The sequence below is a fragment of the Azolla caroliniana genome, unplaced genomic scaffold, assembly GCF_043228905.1.
Source record: "Azolla caroliniana isolate FFs.n. ecotype wild unplaced genomic scaffold, voAzoCaro1.0.p SCAF_16, whole genome shotgun sequence".
NCBI classification, from domain to species: domain Eukaryota; kingdom Viridiplantae; phylum Streptophyta; class Polypodiopsida; order Salviniales; family Salviniaceae; genus Azolla; species Azolla caroliniana.
In genome coordinates this window covers 5,811,666-5,832,940 of record NW_028230451.1, presented here as the reverse complement: position 1 = coordinate 5,832,940, position 21,275 = coordinate 5,811,666, and the positions used below count along the sequence as shown (strand labels likewise).

General features: G+C 37.2%; 3 protein-coding genes across 3 annotated transcripts; all 3 read right to left on the bottom strand.

Moving 5' to 3' along the window:
* Window positions 1-328: 328 nt before the first annotated feature.
* LOC147853802 (citrate synthase 3, peroxisomal-like) lies at window positions 329-4,912 on the bottom strand. The gene is made up of 14 exons (XM_087332490.1): window positions 4,412-4,912; window positions 3,416-3,596; window positions 3,251-3,336; window positions 2,907-3,011; window positions 2,760-2,822; window positions 2,565-2,674; window positions 2,362-2,481; window positions 2,208-2,283; window positions 2,042-2,115; window positions 1,877-1,937; window positions 1,739-1,798; window positions 1,553-1,650; window positions 1,328-1,451; window positions 329-690 (listed from the first exon to the last, which is right to left on the bottom strand). Exons 1-14 carry the CDS (start codon window positions 4,688-4,690, stop codon window positions 556-558), a joined length of 1,572 nt encoding a protein of 523 aa, XP_087188616.1. The 5' UTR covers window positions 4,691-4,912; the 3' UTR covers window positions 329-555.
* Window positions 4,913-9,062: 4,150 nt separating this feature from the next.
* Window positions 9,063-11,056, bottom strand: LOC147853801 (uncharacterized). Its single transcript, XM_087332518.1, has one exon. The coding sequence runs from the start codon at window positions 11,027-11,029 to the stop codon at window positions 9,533-9,535; it is 1,497 nt and encodes a 498-aa protein (XP_087188644.1). The 5' UTR covers window positions 11,030-11,056; the 3' UTR covers window positions 9,063-9,532.
* Window positions 11,057-17,449: 6,393 nt separating this feature from the next.
* Window positions 17,450-19,370, bottom strand: LOC147853800 (uncharacterized). The gene is made up of 3 exons (XM_087331900.1): window positions 19,111-19,370; window positions 18,652-18,692; window positions 17,450-18,151 (listed from the first exon to the last, which is right to left on the bottom strand). Exons 1-3 carry the CDS (start codon window positions 19,265-19,267, stop codon window positions 17,873-17,875), a joined length of 477 nt encoding a protein of 158 aa, XP_087188026.1. The 5' UTR covers window positions 19,268-19,370; the 3' UTR covers window positions 17,450-17,872.
* Between the last annotated feature and the right edge of the window lie 1,905 nt (window positions 19,371-21,275).

Genomic DNA, 21,275 nt, shown 5'->3' with positions numbered 1-21,275 from the left:
ACTTTACCAGAATATCCTCTGATGTGTCTGGGAAATTAAAAGAATATCCCCAAATTTTTAAACATGAGAAAAATAGAATTCCCAAATACCTCCACTTATATTTTAAACAAAATTTAACACGTATACTGACTGCATACCCTAAAAAATACACACGTAATGAGCAGGAATAAGGTGCGAATCTGTATATAAAAATCAAACATGTTTCCGTTAAAACTATCACAAGTAGGAAATTTCGCAATGAAAGTAATTAATGTTGCCATTTAAGATTAATAAAAGAAACAGGAGCGCATCCTCTGTGTGAAATTTACCAAAAGATGCGATTAGAGAATTTCAAGAAACAGAACCTTCAACTTAATTCAAGCCTTTGAAGTCCTTTACAGAAAATTCCAACATACAATACAGCTTTGATAAATTTCAATACTGTGGCTAGAACAACTACTCACTATGCCACCATGATGCATTATTGCTATTATTCTGAATCAGCCATTCATGTATAATGTCAATTATAAAACAGAATAGCCTGCCTTTGAAATTCTTTGCAAACAAAATAATGATCTATGCAAGCACCCCAGCTCTTCGCCGTCTGGTAGCATTAGAGATTGATATATCACCAAATTTATCTTCATTTCCAGGGGGGATGGGCCGCTCGATGGAAGGTGTATAATGCCGAAGCCATACTCCAGTATACCACTGAACACAAACGAAAAAATAAAAATCCATAATAATACATTCTCTCTAAAAAACAAAATGAAACTGAGAAACCAAGTTCGATCCTCCCCATGGGCTATGTCCTGCCTCATATAGATCGCAATCAGTTTCCCGTGGATGTCAAAAATACATCTATCTATCTATGTCTCTTTTTGGTTCCATGGGACAGAATCATCTATGTATCTCTCTCAACCTTGTCATACAGTATAGACATGCAGATTTGAACCTTGCAAAATCATCTGTGTTTACCCTAAGACACAATTTGTTTCTTCCCCATAAACATTTTATCAGATCTTAAAAGGATGTAAATTCTTTGGTTCTTCAGGCCTTAGGGTGCTAATATAACATTTCATTTCGACCTAGTGATGAGGTGTTTGGAATCGAGGTGTAAAACTTGCAAAATCGTAACACTATCTTTAACAAAGGCTCAATATCTTTTCCTTTTCTTCTCACTTGCTACCAGACAAAATTTTCATCTTTTGAAGACGTTGGCAACTTATGCTATATCGTAGTGATGTTTCTTGACCTTCTGACAGAAGTTAAAACGATTCCTACTGACAAGACATGCGTTATGAAATATTATAACTAGATTCAAGTCTCATAAATTTACTGCACTGACCTGATGAGGTCGCATGATCTTCGTGTCCGGATCATCTAGGGATTCTCTCCAATGGGCAAGATATCCAGCCATGCGAGGTATGGCAAAGAGAACAGTGAAGTACTCAGTTGGAAACCCTAATGCTCTGTCAATCACACCAAAGGCAAAATTAATCTCGTGAAAGAATAAAAGGGATGGCTATGTACCTGGACTAAAGATGTTGTCAAGATAGGAAAGGTGGGTAACCTGTATATCAGACCAGAGTAGAAATCAATATTGGGATACAGTTTCCGCTTAACAAAGTATTCATCCGAGAGTGCCACTGTCTCCAAAGCCACCGCAACCTAATGGGAATTATAATTGTATTTTTTAAATACTTCCATTTATTGGTGCTTAATGATGCAAATATGGAAGGAGCCAAGTTGAACCAACCTCTATCAAAGGATCATGACCAACGATGGAGAAAACTTCCTCTGCCAGCTTCTTCACCACCTGAATGAAACAAATTTAATGTTCTATTAACAAAGTCTCATGAATGCATCATTCGTATTCATCATATACAATGTACACCTTTGCTCGGGGATCATAGTTCTTGTACACTCGATGCCCAAAACCAGACATCTTTCGTTTCCTATTTGAATGCACAAATGCAGAATTAGTGAACTTTCTTTTCAACTTTTAGCCCTTGACAATATTCACTAGATTTTTGATCTTCCCCTTTGAGTCAGTAATTACCTATTCTTAACACCTTCAAGGAACTCAGGGATCTTATCTACACTTCCAATTTCACTAAGCATCTTGAGGACTGCCTGAAATGCACAAAGGAATACAAATGAAACGCCATAAAATATGCTCACAGTCCAGAAATATGTGGACAAAAGAAGAGGTAAGGCATATATACTTCATTGGCACCTCCATGCAATGGCCCATACAAGGCACCTGTTGCTCCGGCAATAGCTGTATAAACATCAACTCCACTGGATGATACAGAAGAATTTAGAACGAGTTTGTATGTATTGACTGACATATGTTTACTAAAGGAGGCTAAGTAGTACCTGGAGGCAAGGTGTCGTGCAGCTGATGTGGAGCAATTCATTTCATGCTCCGCATGAAGAATGAAAAGAATATCTATGACTCGGGCAAGCCGTTTGTTTGGGACATATGAAGGGTTACCCCTATGAAAACAATTACAACCTAATAATCAAAAGACTTCACCGAGCTTTAATGCATCATTAATAAAGAAATACTCAATAATTACATCGAATCGAGCATATAAAGGAAGTTTTCAGAATAGGAGAGACTATTGGATGGAGCAACAGGATGTCTTCCAGCCATCCTTGAATAGATTGCAGCAGCTATGGTAGGAACCTATACGAATCACTCTTGAATTAGTAAGAGAAATGCATTATTTACATCATCATGGCAACAAAAGAACTGATTTTGATGGCACAACCTTTCCTAATATGCGGACAATTTGTTTGTCTCGAACACTCTTCGATTTGTATAAGTCTTGCCCCTGCAAGTTATGCCCAGCATTTATTAACTCACATGGTTCAGAAGAGCTAGGTACATAATATGTTGTAGAGGTTCAGATATTCACCTTCAATGCTGGATTTGCATCAGGATGGTAAGTGGAAAGAACATTTATTGATGCGACAAGAGCTCCCATGGGGTGAGCATCATGTGGGAGTGATGCTATGACAGTCTGAATAAGTAGATTAAAGTATTACCACTCCATTTAACCATTGGATGTGCAAAGCATTGAATTCAAATCATTCCTACCAAGAGTTCTTATGATTAGCCAACAAATTTGCAACCTAAAATCATGATTAATTTAAGAGCATTATAATCAAGACTTATCTTAATTCTCCATTATGAGCAAACTAAAATCAGAACCTTTTTGCACATCAGTTTATTTACTACAACGATGAGCTAAAGACATACCAATACACCTTCGGGTAAAGCCGAATGTTGTGTGATTGTCGCTTCCCAATGCGATAATTGATCCTTTGTTGGTAGATTTCCATACACTAGGGAAGGCAGAAGAATATGATTAACACATGAATGATCATAACATAAGATGAAATAGCATCCATGTCCTAAACTTACTTAAGAGATAAGCAACCTCCGGGAATGTGCTTCTCTCTGCAAGCTCCTCGATAGGATACCCTCGATACCGGAGAATTCCTTTGTCTCCATCAATGTAGGAAATAGATGAGCGTACTGGAGCTGTATTCAGAAATCCTGGATCATAAAGCTTCAAACCATTGGGATCGTCTCCTGCAATTATCTGCTCAAAAGGGCAGAAAGGTTTGCCAAAAAGAGACTATGGTTACCCAAATCCTAACTTGTTGATAATGGGCAATTCCAAAGATCTTGATATTAAGGAAAACCATTGATAAGAATGAAAAACACTTAATATTGGCAATTCAATGACCCATCAGAATGTTCATGAAAATTTATTAGCGAAAGATAAATGTTTTTATACTATTTGAAAAGAACATGATGATGTTGAATGTCTTAGTGATAACTGAATTAGATATTGATGACGTTATCATGATTTCAAAAAGAAATATGAAATTATCTTAAAATGAATTATTAGATGGTTGGGGACGTTGCAAAATAAGAGACAAATGTTTTCATGATATTTCAATGAAGAAAGATGGAACTTCATTCATGATATTGTTATAGAAAATAATGAATTTGTGTCATGATATGACGAATGTTTTTAAAGATAATAAGGAAGACAAAAAATAAGACATGAAGTACTTCCATAATTTGAAAAAGAAGATTGAATAATTTTCAATTTTGATGATACAGTAATATAGGAAGTTTAATGTTGGGCATTCACAATCTAATACACCGTACATGAATGATTTCCATGATTGCTTAATACACAGAAATGAATAGTTTTCATCATCTAAAAGGGAAATTATGAATAGTTTTTGACAATAATTTCTTACACAATTATGTAATACAATTATAATTTGAAAGGGACATAGATGATTCTTTTTCCCACAATGTTTTAGCAGACATAGATGAATGTTTTTCCATAATAATTTGAAAATAATTAAAACCCAAAAAAATTTAAATAGACGTGGGTACCTGTTTGAAATCCGTGGCCTTGATAGTTCCGCCTTGGCTGATAGGAATATCATACCTCTTCCCAGTGCGGTTATCAATAACTGTAAGAGAGTTGTGGCTTTTATCCTCAGACGATAAGGTTTGAAAGCGTTCCAGAATTTGATGAGAAGAAACATTGGCATCTTGAAAATGAGCAGAAAGCACAGCTAATCTGTTGAGGTGGGGAGAAGAAGAAGAAGATATTTCGGATGAGTAATCGCATTCATATTCATTTACCTTCTTTCTGTTGTTGAGAGCCATAGAAGCTGATCCAACGAAGAAGAAATAAAGAGAGGATCAAAGAAGAAAGAGAAACACACACACACACACGACCTAATCCACTGCGTGAGCAAGGAACCCTAATATTTGAAGAAGAGCCCAATTGAGAGGAGAGAAAACCCAACTCGATGCTCAAATCTCGGCGTCTTTCGTGCAGTATTGTACGAGAATCAGAGAGAGAGAGAGAGAGAAGCATATAGTACTAAAAAAGGGAGGTGGGCGATTCTGTGATTGCCTTATTTAGGTAAGTATGTAAAGAAGAGGAAGAAAGAAGAAAGATTGGAAGAAGAAGAAGAAGAAGTAGAAGGAAAGAAGGCGTCACATGTGATGGAAGGAAGGATCTTTGTTTGTTAGGCTTGTATTTTGTTGGTTGTTTTTATTGACAAATATGTATAAGAGACTATCGTGGCAATCCATCCAAAACTTCTCTTTGCTTCGTGTGTTGTTTTGTTTACAGTAGTCGAACAGAACAGAGAGCGCGACAAACTGACCTGATGTCGTCGGGTCGGGGGTGGGGTCGATCACACACATACCAGGATTGATGGTGATGATAAAGAAATCGGTTCCTCGGAAGTATGGTCTAGTGCCACAACAGAGTCGAAGGGAGACATGGAGACAACAACCCAATGTAGTGACAAAAACACACATTGTGTCTTCTTCCCTTTGGCTCTATCGTGACACTAGACCAAACTTGTAAGGAGCTGTTTTTTCTTATCATCATCATCCAAGATAACTTGAACCCTTCGATTAGGCAGATTTTATGCTTGCCCCATGTTCCTTTGCGTGTTCCTTGCCCCTTCTGCCAAAACATCTCTAGTTGTAGCCATGCCGATTGAACCTTTTCTTGCGAACACATATCATCATGTGTATCTTGATTCCTTCGACATCCTCGTTGAATCAAAGGATTTACTAAGTGTAGAATAACTTGAACCCTTCGATTGGGCAGATTTTATGCTTGTCCCATGTTCTTTGCTCCTTCTGCCAAAAACCTCTGGTCGTAGCTATGCCGATTGAACCTTTTCTTGCGAACACATATCATCGTGTGTATCTTTGATTCCTTCGACATCCCCGTTGAATCAAAGGAATTACTAAGTGTAGAATAACTTGAACCCTTCGATTGGGCAAATTTTATGCTTGTCTCATGTTCTTTGTTCCTTCTACCAAAAACCTCTGGTCGTAGCTATGCCGATTGAACCTTTCTTGCGAACATGTATTGTTTCATGTATCTTAATTCCTTCGACATCCTCGTTGAAATGAAGGAATTACTAAGTGCTTCTCTGTGAAACACTTCGTTGACATGGCATTGGTATCGACATGTGGAGGGAAAGAGAATATATAGAACTTAGGAAAGGATATTGTGTCCACATAATTGAAAGGTGACAAAAGGCAAAAGCACTTAAATGTCTAGGGATGAATAAAACCCAACGTTTTGGATTTTCTTCACTTTTCCCTTACTCTACGTACAATTTTCTCCTCTAACTTTTTTGGGGTGAAAATACACAAGTATATTAATAAAGGTGTGTGAAAAACACTAAACTGTTACCACAATTGAGTGGTTTCATCGCGACACCAAGTAGTGGGATGTGCTAAACCACCACTAGGCAAAAAGACTACAACGTGGACAAAATTCTGACTTACTCCAACAAACAGAATTGCCACATTAGTATTGTCTTCAATTTTTTGTAGATATGCTCTAACTCCATGCCTACCATCAAATACAATAACATTGTGCATATCCCAGTTGTGATGCAATCCCCAATATCTCAAAAGTAGGAAAATGATCTCCCTCTCTAATCTTGGGTAAAGTAGTGCAAACACCCATTGCCTTGATGTCAAATAATGATGTGACAAAACTTGCCAAATCTAAGAAATGTAGCTCAAATCTGGCGAGCAATTAAACAGAATATGAGATGATGAGTATTGTCTTCCACTTGAGCAATGCAAAAAAGCAATTGCTTATTGCAAATCTATGTCTCTTAAGAGCTAATCGCAAATGTAAACCCTCATTCAATGCTCTTGAAATGAAGACCTTTGATAGAATGGGAAATTTAGAAATTAGAATGCCTACTACATTTCAAGATTTACCACCATCCATATTAGAGTTATGTACTTTCCATCCTTGTTCAACCATATATGATAGCCATTGACTATACTCAATGGGACAATGATACAAGAGATTAATAGTCACTTTTAAAATTGAGTTTGACCATGCAAATAGAAATCAACATATGGTTGTTCTTCAGTTTTATAGGTAATTGGTGCCATCTTTGTCTTGGGTTCAAAACTGACCCAATCTCTGTGGAATGTAGGGTTTGAACCCATGACCTCTTGGTCTCCAATGTTGGGCAACCATACCAACACACACACTCTCTCTTTTCATCATAAGTATCTTAGCCTAATGGTAAGTTGTTACACTACAAGCTCTATGTCTTGGACCCAAATGGTAAGTTGTTACACTTAAGCACAATGTGTATCTTGGTTTCGAAACCCAATTATCTCACCTCTCTATTACATACTTCATACATATCTCTTTTTAATTCACTAGATGAGCCATTGTGGAATGTAGGGGTTGAACCCATGACCTCCTAATCTACATTGGGCAACCTTACCAACTGAGCTACATCCATCTGGGCACCAACACACACACACTCTCTCCCTCTTAGGATTAGTGCTTTCTTTACTCTTTAAGCCTTGTAGTAAGTAATCACTAATATTAGTTTGAGCTCCTTGTTTAACAAATATTTCTAAGTCTATGTTCATATTAATTAACTTATTCAAGTATATTAAGTTCTTGTACTAATTAAGCAAGTTATTACTAGAGAGTTTAACACTTGACTACCTTTCTTACCTATGTTAACAATATGGTAGATGCTAGTTTGGTCCTACACAAGAACATGGTGAGGAGGCATAACAAGCATAACTCTCACTTAGATTAATAGTCAATCCAACCTCCATGAAATAGTTTCAAAATCCCAAATTACAAAACTTGTTAACTAAGTTTGTGTTTAGGAGAAGAGGATATAGATGTCTTGGAAGGTGACATTATTTGATTGCAGTTAGCGTAATAACCAATACAATTTTATGAATGATTTAAATTGTATTTATATTTATGATATTACTGAAGAGTCAAGACCGAGTCATGGTGCCATTGAAGTGTGACGAAGAGAATTATTCTAAGGTTTTAAAGGGGGAAGGTTGAGCATTGAATTTGTATGTTGTCCTTCTCCAAGATGGCTCATAAAGCAATGCTCCAACTTTGATAGTTGTGCTTTTTCCAACACAATAAGTACACCTAGTGTGAGTTGGGGCTCACCAATAGGTGGGGTTGATTACGATCCTTGAGAAAGTGAGAAAAGAAGAGGGTGCTTTTCAACTCCATAATATTCACTATAAAACAAATGCAATAGGTGTTCCCCCCCACCCCCCAATAGGTGAGGATGATTGAGATAGATATTTTTTAGCATCCATAGAGAGAGAGAGAGAGAGAGAGAGAGAGAGAGAGAGAGAGAGAGAGAGAGAGAGATAATGTAGTTAAAAAAGGTTGTTTTGTGAAGACAAGGTTGGGAATTGAGCCAAGGACCATATTCATCTAGCGAAATACATGGGATTTGAGTAAGGGCATGTGAGTCGATAACAATATAGCCTACAACTATGATAAGCCTTAGAACACAAAGAGACTCGGCGAGTGAGTTATTAACCTAGTATATTTATATTTGGTTTCTCCAACTCATTAACCCTTTCATGATAAGTTATTACCATATTACATAGTTACATAATTATGAGCAATTTGTATGCAACATGCGCATCACCAACACTGCTAGTTGGGCCAAATGGAGATTATAAGCAATCATAGATGTTGATTTGGAATATTGAGTTACTCAAACAAGGGTAGATCTTGGATTTAAAGTAGCCTCTAGACCAATTCATAGCATGGCGAATGCTAGGCATGATGTACACCATTTTGAACTTCCCTTCTCAACCAAGTGTAATTCAAAATGTATTAACTATGTATAGGATATGGAAAACATTTGTCATTATTTGGATAAGAGATACCCATTGCTGGTTTCATAACTATACAGAAATACAATATTTTTGTTTGGTTTAGTCAACTAGCTCATTTTGTCAAAATTGCCTTTCAAAGGAAACCCTATTTTGTATTGTGCACAAAATGATAACGTCAATGTTGGAAAGCCATACCCTAATGAACTGAGTGGTACTCGGTGTATCTATCTAGTGCATTAATGCCTTCTGCAAAATCTAGATCACCAAGTTTTTACTGAGTCACTAGAAAAGCACTGTAATATAGAAATTGCACTAAGCTAGTTAAAAGCCATATAACTTTAGCAGATCCAGAGACCAAAACATGTTCATCATTGAAATTATCAATACAAAAACTATATCCAGACTCAGTAATTAAACGGCCCAAAAATAAATCCTCAGTTAAGACTAAAGTGAGAACAAATATCCTCAGTTAAACTTGCCTCATAAAAGGTTATTGGCATCTGCAATAGATTCTCAAAAAGCGTCTTGTAAAAACTCTCTTGAACTTGCAAGAGATTCTTGAATAAAAAATCCTTGTCAAAAAATTTGAGACTAATGTTTGCCGTTTCTCTTAATGGAGAAGTCAATTGCCATTTGTGGCAAGGAAATCATGGGGAGGGATTTGAACTTGCGACCTGTGGCTTACATAACATTGGGACAAAACTGAATTTTGCTGGGATTCGAATGCTTTTGAGCCTACAACCCAACATCTTTGTAAGTTTGTTTTTAATATAAGAACTTACAAAGCCAAACATCTGCACATATAAATGTGTGCATGTCTCTTCATCTACCGAGCAGTTTTTGACACAAGGCATATGAAACAAAGGCATCAATACAAGCGTATTCAACTTGGGCATCATTCAATATTCGTTGAGCCCAATTGCTCATCGTTACACTTTTTCTCTTTTCCATTTGGACACCCAACACTTCTTGCACAAGTACCTTAAGCCCCACATGACCTAATTCTTCTCGTTTGAGCCTTTCCACAGCAAGTGTTGTTAGCTCTATCGTGCCTTGGCATGATAATCCATGATCATTCAAAAGTCTCTTTCCATCCATACACACACCCACACCAGCTAAACATTTTTCTGGGTCATTCAGAAGGTTCGCCAATTCAGGTGGCTTCTGATCCAAGTACAACATTTGTACAATCAAGCATTCATTCTCTCCACAAAGTTGCAAAAGTGCTACCTTGTTATCCCTTAGGCCTTTGATTCGGTTAGGTCTCCATTCGACATCTAAACCATACAGATTACCATTTTGGGCATGAATCCATTCTCGGACGATGGATGATTCACTTGTCACAGTCACTGATATATGCTTTTCCCATGCCTTAATAGTTGATCGAATGGTCATTCCTGGCCTTCCTGTCCCTAATCTTGAGAATGAACTTGAGGATGGAAATGGCCTCAATACAAGACACCTTTTAATCACGTAGTCAAGAACTTTGTCAGCCACTCTTTTTCTCTTTCTGCAATGTCCTCTCATACCATCCTGCATTCTTAATGAACTCTCCTCTTCTTTCTCTACGTAAGGTTCAAACGAATTAACACTGTGGAAAGTCCTCGAAATAAGATCTCCAGAAGCATTATCCCTGACACCGTTTTCTATTGTCAAAGAACTATCTTCTTCTTCCTCTGAGTTAGTTTTGAGAGAGTGCAAGTTGCAAAAGCTTTTTTTCAAATTTTGAGCTTTACAAGACTTTTCTCTGATACCATTTTCGACTGTCAAAGGTGCATTTACAATATCATTGTTAGCTCCTAAAGAATGCACATTGCGAGATGTCAGTGAAACATGAACTGTAGAAGAATTATTTCTGATACCATTGTGTGATGCTTTTGTCACTCCATTAGATGTACGGCTTCTATCATGATCAGATCTATCTCCATGTCCATTCGATCGAATTTCTTCCTCTTCAGATCTTTCTCCCTTTTCTCCTTTCAAACATTTCTCGACCCATTGTAACAGAGACTTCTTCTCATTCTCTTCCAAGGATTCATCAATAGAAATCTCCGCTCTCCTCTCTAATCTTGTAAATACCTCCTTTTTCCCCTCCTTCTCCACCTTCTCCTCCTCCTTCTTCTTTTTCTTCTTCTTTTTCTTCTCCTTCTTCATTTTCATCTTCTCCATCTTTGAGACTAACGGAGCAAACCCTAATTCTGTAGCACGGAAAGATCTTACCTCTGGTTGAATGTGGAGATCGACGGGGTGACTTTTCTCTGCAATCTGCGACTTGGGTACTCTTGTTTTCCCCTTCTTCTTAAGCACAGGACCTCCCATCGCACACAGGAACAGCAGAGAGAGAGAGAGAGATTAGGGTTTATGATGAGAAAAGGCCAATGATAATGTTAAAGCTATGATATCGTGTTGCTCAAATACGCCTATGCTTTTACATATTCCCCGAATACCCCTATATGTTTTCACAAATTCCCCAAAATACCCCTTGGCCTTCTCAAATACCCCTACACGTTTTCACAAATTCCCCAAAATACCCCTTGGCTTTTCATGAGAATACTGCTCTCTTGAGCAAACTCTTTGTGCTTCTACGCAACCTAGTTAAAGCCCAAATACAATACAATATATTGTTACACACACACGAGAGGCATATTGAGCTCGCTCTCCCAAGAGGCACTACTGCGTTCCTTCAACAAGACCCGAGAAAGACCCTATGGTCGGGGATCAAATCCGAGACACCTCTTCCACAAACCCAGAGCAGGAGGCTCGTGGCGAGACTCCTAGAGCACGATAGTACAATCAAAATCTATGCTCCTCATGTGGCTCTATGATGGATCAACGTTGATCAATCTTGCCTTGTTGCTCGCTTTGTAATATATAGTGTGTGCTTTACTTGGTTTCTCTCATCCTTATAACTACATGCATGTTCATTTGACAAGCAACATATAAGTTGTTGACTAATACACATGATGGATCTTCTTTTCATGTATAGAAATGATTTAATCAAACCTTCTACTCACGTGTACATCCGTTGGGTATTCTAGATGTATTGTTGTGACAACATCGGGATGTTATGTTTAATACAATCTCAAGTACTTTGTGTTGTGGAGTTTTTTTAAAAATGATCCACTCATAAATTTGGCAACAAGTGATTGTCTACATAAGATAACCTAGCTATCATATATCCACAAGCTTTTGACCGTTTAGGTTCATTCTCGACAGTTTAGGTTCATCATTGCCTTCTCTACCATTTCATTTCGTTACTTTGAAGAACCACGAAGGGGCACACATGGCCCCTCCATGGTTCTTCAAAATATCATTAATCTATTTTGTACTATCCTCAAAAACTGGTCACACAATAAATTCAGAAGCATCTTGAATATGCCTTGCTTTTTTGGGGGAATACAATTTGTAGATCATGGACTATGAATTCAATGTTAAATGTTAATTGCTTGTTTGGGATGTGGTTGATCCAAAATCTCAAAGATTTTGGGCTTCCTTGATGCACAAGCGTATATCATTGATGTAGAGTCTCTTGACTATGAAGATGGAGTAGCAATCATGGTTGGATTGGCATTTGCAAGGCAATAGCTAGTTTTTCAAGTTGTTATTAATATCTCCCACCACTATTCCATTGGAATCACATCGATGGTTATCATCTAAGGTTAAACAATAATAGAATAAAAGTAACTCTAATCCTAAATTGTGTCAAATCTTATAGTGTAGTTGGCATTCTAGATTGTTATGCCTATGAGAGTGATGATTGGGGATCTATCTTTTGGATGGGCTCTAAAGTGTCGAGATTAGGCAACCATCATTTGCTTCATTTTAACATAGATCAATTGGAATATTGTCCTCACTTCTTCACATAGTTTCTACTAGATTGTCGGGTCTAAAATCATATTTCAGATGTTTTGTCATGTTGTTATGTTATATCAAGACAATGGCGATCATCACAATTTACATAACTTGACTTGCAATCAAGGAAGCTCATTTTTCCATTTGGAGGATTTGGGAATTGCGTCAAAGTGAAATATGTGCATGCTTTCATGTTTGATGGTAGATATGAAATTAAAACATATCCACAAAATTTTATTTACATACTAGAACAAGTAGAAACTCTCCTCAACAAGGACATTTTCTCGACTATTGGCTCTTCAACGTGTCCCACTAATCATTTAGTGGTGACAGTAAATTATTTGTAGTGACATTGTACTGTTTTTCACATGCAATTAATATAACTATGTGTGTGTTGGCATAGACAAAATGTGGACTTCTAATTAATGGATCGTAATATTGACATCACTACAAGTAGATAAAAAAGTAGCAACACATGCGTCCTTCTTGGACCTTCGTATTCTCAAGTTGCACACAAGACACAAACCCATACACATACAAATAGAGTAAAGGTGGATATCTGACTCACCTCCCAACCGTAGAGCAAATAGGGGCTCACCCATTAGAATTTACCACAAGAGCTAGTGAATGCAGGAGCAAGATAGCCAAGAATTGACGTCTAATTGTGGTTATCACTCGATGGTATGAATAAGGGCTTTGGGCCTATTGACAGGAACACCTAATTTCTCTCTAATTAAGAGTGTATCCTCACATTAAAGGTCACTATGAGCATTTCATTATATTAAGATTCATTTAAATGTCTAGGGATGTAACATACACCTTGATGTTGATGATTTGGGCCAATGTCAAACCTCCAATTGCAAGATTCCACACTCAAGGATAAAATAACATATTGACTCTCTAGCTAGGTGAGTTGGTGTCCACATTTACTTTGTATGTACATGTATGGTTTATGTTATGCCTTGCCACAAAAAGGAACACCTAATTTCATGCAAAAGGTCATTGTGAGCATTTCATTATATTAACACTCATTTAAATATCCAAGGACATAACATACAACATCAAACTCATTTAAACATCTAGGGATGTAACATACACCGTTATGTTGAAATTTGGGGCCAATATCACCCCTCTTATTGTGAGATTCCACACTAGAGGATAAATAACATATTGGTTCTCTAGCTTGGAGCTAAGTCAATGCCTAAATTTACTTTGTACATCTTCTGAACAAAAAGTTGAGAATCTTCCGGACATAAAAGTGGCATCTAGGACTCGTGAGTGGTCACCATGAATAATGACATATGAGGGCCTAGAGCTCTATTTCTAGAAGTATCAAACATCCTTGGAATTAATAGTTTCTTCACATCCTAAGTTAAAGATAGTTGTGATCCTTTCTAAATGAATCAAGATATGACTTGATCTTGAAGATACACATAAGAGAGTAATAATAAACCTAATAATAACAAAAGCCACATGATGGCTATCTTTGTTTATATCCAAAAAAATAGTATATTTTAATACTACACTAACAAGGTAATGGGTACCTTGTCAAGGCACAAATGTTAAGTATCAAAACCAAATGCCTTACAAATGCAAGGGTAACTAAATTAGGTGGGCACCTCATTAAGGGAAAATGTAAGGATCAAAGCACGATGTTGTACCAATGTAAGGGTCATTGTGTTAGGTGGGCACCTTGCCAAGGCACAACAAGTCCAATCCACTTCATCCATCAAACAAGAAAGCATATGTTGGTAGTAAACCATGTTCCCGACACTTGAGAATAACAATCACGGGTTAGAGCGAATGTACTCATTTGACTAGCTAAAGTTGGGTCATTATAATTTAGTACGGAAAATCTAAAATTTGGAAAGAACTCCCAAACAACCCTTGCAATTGGCTATGGTATAAATGTGTGCCTAACATCCTCGAGGACTATCGTCATATTAAAGAAATGTATGCCTTTCAAGATATGTGATCAGCTTAACGAGTGAACCGTAGCAAGGTAGCCAACATGACCTTCCAAACAAGAACTTCAAAATCATCTGGCAACTTGTGCAAAGTGCTCTTCATTTTTTGTATAGTTAAAACCTTACAAAAAATGCATTATTTTTGCTTAATCAAACTTTGATGAATTCCGCTCTATCTCGTGCGCCACATATGAGACTATAATATCTATCGGCAAGAAATCCCCTTCCAACCCCAATCAAACTTTGTGGTGCCTAAACTATAGACACCTATAAAGCGACAAGCATTCATTGTACGGGGAGCATTTCATCTTGAACCATCATGGAGGCAAGCCTAGAAATGTGGCTAAACTAAGGTCTTCATGTGCCCTTTCTATCCACAACTTAGTAGATGTGACGACATTGATGCCTCAAACCAAACTTATAATCACGTCTTTGTTATGATGGGTGCCAATGGACAAGTTTGAAGTTATATATTCATGAAATTGTTAATTATTGTGTCATAATAGAGTCAAGACATTTAAATGAGTGATTGTTGTTGACAACATGTAGCCACAAGAATTTTAGCTAGTGTATTTGTTATTAGTTTTTTAAGTGATGCTTTATATCACTATTGGCAAAAGCTAAGGTAAAACCCCACAAAAATACTATTGATCCCACTCTATTCCATTCATATGTTTTGTGATTTTCTTCCAATTTTGAATGAACTTTGAGGTGAATGAAGATTGTACAAGTAACAATAGACTCATTATACGAACCAAATACTACATCCCAAAGGACAATTTCTTAACAAATTTGATTTCATGCATTTGGAGTCTGGACATATCTATCTGCTAACATTTTGTCCAAGGCTTGATTTGCTTTCACTCTATTTATGTGCCTAAAATTATCCTCCCCCGTTGCCATTTCTCTCATTAAGTCAATTCTAAGGCTAGAATGAGATGGTGAAAGCTCCAAGGTTAAGCAAAAATGAAGAATACATTGTGTCTCAAAAACTTACCACAGTCTAATAAAGAAAATAAATCTCATAATTCACAAACACAAACAATAATCTTCTTCTTCATTCTTCCTTGAGTGATTAGGATTAATTGTTTCATCTCTACATGCATCTTCACGCATCATGGAGGGAAGTGTTATCATGTTTTGTTGGTCGCATCACATTACTCTCAAGACAAATCCCAACATATTTTTATCAAGTCGAGAATCGGACACCGAGATAGTTTTTAGATTGATGCATTGTTCATCACCAAGACAAAGGTCAACAACATACATTCATCTTATGGGAAACAAAGTCTATTGTGACCATGTTTGATTACATATTGTTTTTCTCTTATCCAAAGTTATGATGCCCCATAACTAGTGTTCCACTCAGCATATCACCCCTACTAACCATAAATACCATTAACACGACAACAATTCACCCGATTTCACACAATTACAAAGATAATGTAACAACAAACCAATTGATGAATTAAAGTTTCATTCCGTTGGCATTTTTCAAAGGCTATTGAGGGTTGTGTTTGATATTCACATTTGTGTTCAATGTGAGAGGGAGGGTTCCATTAGTGCCATCTTGATGATAATGTTCGTTGGATTTAGCGCACAAAGGGCAACATAACAAACTACGTGATGGGACAGACACTATAGTCATTTCTCTTGGTGAAAATACAAGGAGTTGTTCGTTTTCCTTGGTAGCCTTTCCCAACTTGAATATCTAAGTGATGATTTGAATGAATACTTTATTTTATTTGTTCTTTCTCCCCTTTTGGAAGGGTTGGGGGGGTTGTGCATAGTGTTCTCTTTTTATAATATATAAAATTGGTCATGACTCATGAGAAGACAAGGAAGAACACCTGGATCATCTTATCATTCTCTCGAATTTTCCGTGTACAGTCTTCTTCTTTTCTTTGTTCTTTAGGCGCAATTAATGTTTCAAAGGAACATCTACCAGGAAAGGAATATTAGTCGCGACTCGCAAACGGAAAGATCTACTATTCTTAGTATAAAACCATGATGCACTTAAACGGACATTGCATTATAAAAGTCGCTTGTTTTCTTCTGTAAACAGCACCTCAGGCATTTGATTGTATCACATTATGTGTTATTGTATACAGCTCAATACGACATTAATGGGCATCGTAACTTGATCTATGTACCATATCCCACCCACCCATCCCTTTACCCATCGCGGTAAAGCATTTGAGTTTTCAGAACATTTCTCTTGACATCTACAATGGGATCTACGCATGAAAGTTAACGCCAAAAGTTTTTTTCGTTTTTTTGTTTGTTATTTTTATCGAATGTTTTTTTGTAACTGATTTCAACCACATCACACAATATATAGTTTATTTAGATGGCACTAACTACACACCATGAAATCTGTTAGTTAAAAGTTATGTGTATAGACATAGACATCTCGATTCTCTCTCTCTCTCTCTCTCTCTCTCAAATCGCGTATCATTTAAAATGAAGATATCATATCGAAAAGTCACCATTATCTTTCCTTGAATTGTGATAACATTACACTGTTCCTTCCATTAAGTCTATATATCAGTTACAACCACTCACTTTAGCCTTCCTTGCCCTATGCTTGATACTATTTCATTTACCCAATATTGCATATGCATTACAAGAATGCCATATGATTAAACCAATCATTCATACTAGCCATGATGAGAAATGTGAATTCTGGTCCATTACTCCTCCATCTACAGTATTGTAATGAAACTTACATCTATCGACGTCATGTGAATCGCAAGGAATCGAACAATTGTTCCATGTACAGTATTGTAACAAAACAACTTACATCTATCAATATATATCCCAACATCAAGGAACAATGTCATGCATTTATTTCACAAAAGCTACTTACAACATTGATTTTTTGTTCTTTTTTGTTTTTTTAGCATGCGCAGCATCGATCGATCACAAAACCAAACACTTCTCATTCATTATACAACGACATGCATTTTTATAATGCATTACAATGATTCATTAATCGATTAATGATAATACATCGGTAATAAATCGCCCAGTAATATTACATGGTAAAGGAGGTTGGATGAGAGGCAAGAGGAAAATGTTGTCAAAATGGACAAATGATCAAAAATAAAATAAAATTAGGGATTATTGGTAATGCATGTTGGTTGCTGAACAAGAAGGTTGGTTTGAGTTCAGAGAGATTATCATGGGAGACTGCGCATCAATTGTAGAAAGTATGTGTAAAAAGCCAGTGAAGCATGTAATATAAGCCATGGCTGACCTAACCACATGCTCGGCCAAGATCTCCACATGAATGTGTGTACTCATTTCCGATATATACTCTCCCCCGTAATGGAAGCCCCCCTTAAAAGACACACATGCATGTCCAAAGAGCGTGTTGGTATGTATCGTGGGTGCCGACAACATAGATGGGCCGCGCTATGCATTCGCTGGGGCAACCAGGACATGCACTCTTACATTCGGGTGGGCGGGACCCGGGCTGCTTTGTCGAAGACGACAATGTCGCAGGTGAAGACATAGCTGCACGTACCTCAGATGCCGATGCCATTGCTGATGATACCTCCACCTTCATCTTCATCTTCGGATGCGAGGATACCACAATCTTATCGTGATATGTGAAATCCTGCAATTGTCAAATGGCAAGAATTTGAATTCAATCAACAATTTGAACTTGAACACATCATATACATAATATATATACATATAGCTAGATAGATATGTATATATATATATAGATAGATATGTATATATAGATAGATACATACATACAAAACCAATACAATGTATCCATCCGTATGCATGTGAGAAAATGTTTTGCATCACATTTGAATCAGACATACTTGCAGCACACCCATCCATTCCCATAATGTGGGCACTTACATATATGTTCTACAAGATTAAGACTATGATTAAGACTAAGATTTAAGTTAGTATTATGTCTAAGATTGAGATTGAGACTAGCACAAACATTTAAGGGTACAGACTTTAAGTAAAGAGAAAGGATTTAAAGTTTTGAGAGTAGGAGTAAGTTTCAGACTAAGATGAAGAGCAAGGCTGACTTGTAACTAATGGTTTCAAAGATTAAGATCAAAGCTTATAATGCCATGGAGTGGAAGAAAGTACCTTATTTGAATGTTGCAAAGGGTGGTGATGCCTCCAAAGATCTGAGCAAAACCAGAATTGGAAACAACAGATCAAATGATAATAATACTAAGCATAATGAATTCTCTCTCTCTCTCTCTCTGTCTGTCTGTCTTTCTCTATTGACTACCTATCCATCTCTCTAGCTAAACACACTGGAAGTAATGAAGCTAACCTTGTCTCCCAAGCAATGCCTAATTAATTAACAACAAACCAGAAACATAGAAATGAAAATTGAGGCCAAGCAGAAGAACTGTCTCCTCAAAGACATGGTTCTCCATGAAGAAGAACAGCAGAGAGCTATGTTTTTGGAAATCTTCTCACAAACTCTTCTCTATCTCTGGTCTCTTATCCTTAATCCAGTTCTCAATTTCCTTTTCTGTTGTTTCTTCCTTATCCCTGATTTCTTTCTTTTCTTTTTTCTTGGGGGGGGGTTCTTACCATCTTCTTGAAGAAGGTCAAACCAAGCTTTAGCCCTGAGGGAGAGGAAGAGGAGAAGCAGGAGTATGAGAAGCATCCCAAGCTTGAAGGTCTTCAGAGGATGATGATGATGATGATGATGATGATGGCACTGAAAGCTAAAACCTCTTCCTACCATCACTTCTTCATACACAAAAGAGATTAAAAAGAGCAAAACAAAAAAAAAAAAAAAACCTTCTGTCTCACTCAAAACACTCCATACACATTCTCTCTAACTTCTCTATGCCTGAGTTTCTGTGTTTCATGCTACAGTGATCTATCTATATGTATCTATGTATATCTCATATACATACTCTTCTATGTCTCTTTCTTTCCTTCAATCTCTTTTTTCCTTTTCCTTTCAATCTCTCTCTCTCTCTCTGTCTCTCCCAATCTCTCCCTCTATCTGTATCCTCTTCACTTCACTGCATGTCTAGATCTTTATGTATGTAAAAGTATGTGTGTGTATGTGTCCTGCTCTCTAGCTCTGCTCTGCTCTGCTCTGTACCCACCCATCATCATCACTTTTAACACTAAAATGGCTTTTGGCTTCTTCTTGCACCCCCCTACCCATGCATACATTCTCTTTCTCTCTCTCTCTCTCTCTCTCTCTCTCTTATCCCCAAGTACCCCACACACACACTCTCTCTTTCTCTTTCTCTTCTCTGTGATGTGCTCTGTTCCTCCCCTGTTCCTGGCCACCCTTCTCTTCTTCATACATATACATATATGTTGTACATACATAATCTGTTCACTCTTCTCTTCTTCATATACATAATCTGTTCACCCTTCTCTTCTTCGATTGTCCGGGCGCCCACCCGGACAATCGAATCGAAAACCCTACACGTTCCCACACTACAGGTCTCATTTCCTTGTTGGGGGGGTGGGGGGGTGGGGGGTGGGTTGTAGAAACATAACATGCTCGCATGAATGCAAGCACAAGATATGATATTTAATTCCGTTCCCCAAACTTAATATAATGTGTTATGTTATTCGCAAGTACGTGTGTTATTCACAGTATGTATGTTATTCGCAAGTACGTGTGTCGTATGTACATACAGTATGTATGTGTGTATTGTATGCGTATATGTATATGTATTGTATGTATGTGTGCATGTATGTATTGTATGTGTATATGTATATGTATATGTATTGTATGTATGTGTGTATTGTATGTGTATATGTATATGTATTGTATGTATGTGTGTATGTATGTATTGTATGTGTGTATGTATATGTATTGTATGTATGTGTGTATGTATGTATATGTATTGTATGTATGTGTTGTATGTATGTGTGTGCATGCGTATATGTATTCTATGTATATGTATTGTGTGCATGTGTGTACTTGTGTATTGTATGTGTATATGTGTGTGTGTACGCACTGCATGTACGTATGTATGTAGTTGTCAATACATAATTCCAACAACATGTCGCCCCCACCAGACCAACCGAGATATGTGTGTATACCACTTGGCTACTCTCTCCTTTAAAGAAAGAGTCATGACTCCCATATATATCATTTACTCTTCTGGAAACATTTACACCTCCTCATGTTGTTACCTCTTGCGCACTGCTCGTATTTCCCTCTGGTTGGTGTTCGTATGTATGTATGTATGTATATGTTTTCTATAAAGCAAAGTACCCCAAGCATGGCCTCGATGAGCCTTTTCAGAAAACAATAAAAAGAAAAGAGTGTTGTGAAATCCATTTGCCCATTGGTAAGTTGTACGCTTATCATCGTAAAAAGGAAGAAGAAAAGGGCCCATATATTTTACCCTAACATGTTTTTTTTCCTTTAGTATTATTAAAATAGTTTGGTTATCCGAGTGCTCCTTGTCGAATGAGACGGTCCGCCCATCCTACATCATAAAAAGGGTGAACATGTCTAAGTCATTTTGGTTTTATTTTATTGTGTCCCTCCAAGTATATCTATAAGAGAAAAAGCAAACAATGCCCCCACAAGGACAGATCACCGACGAGCTTTGACAGTAACTCCTAAGACAATCATCAACCCTAGATGTCACTAACCTAATGCCATGGTTGTAGCTCAGCCCTGAAGATTGAATTTGTATGAATAAGAACCGTCATTTACATTACAAGTGATCAACGTATATTAATATAGGCACATACTCCATTCTTTGCTA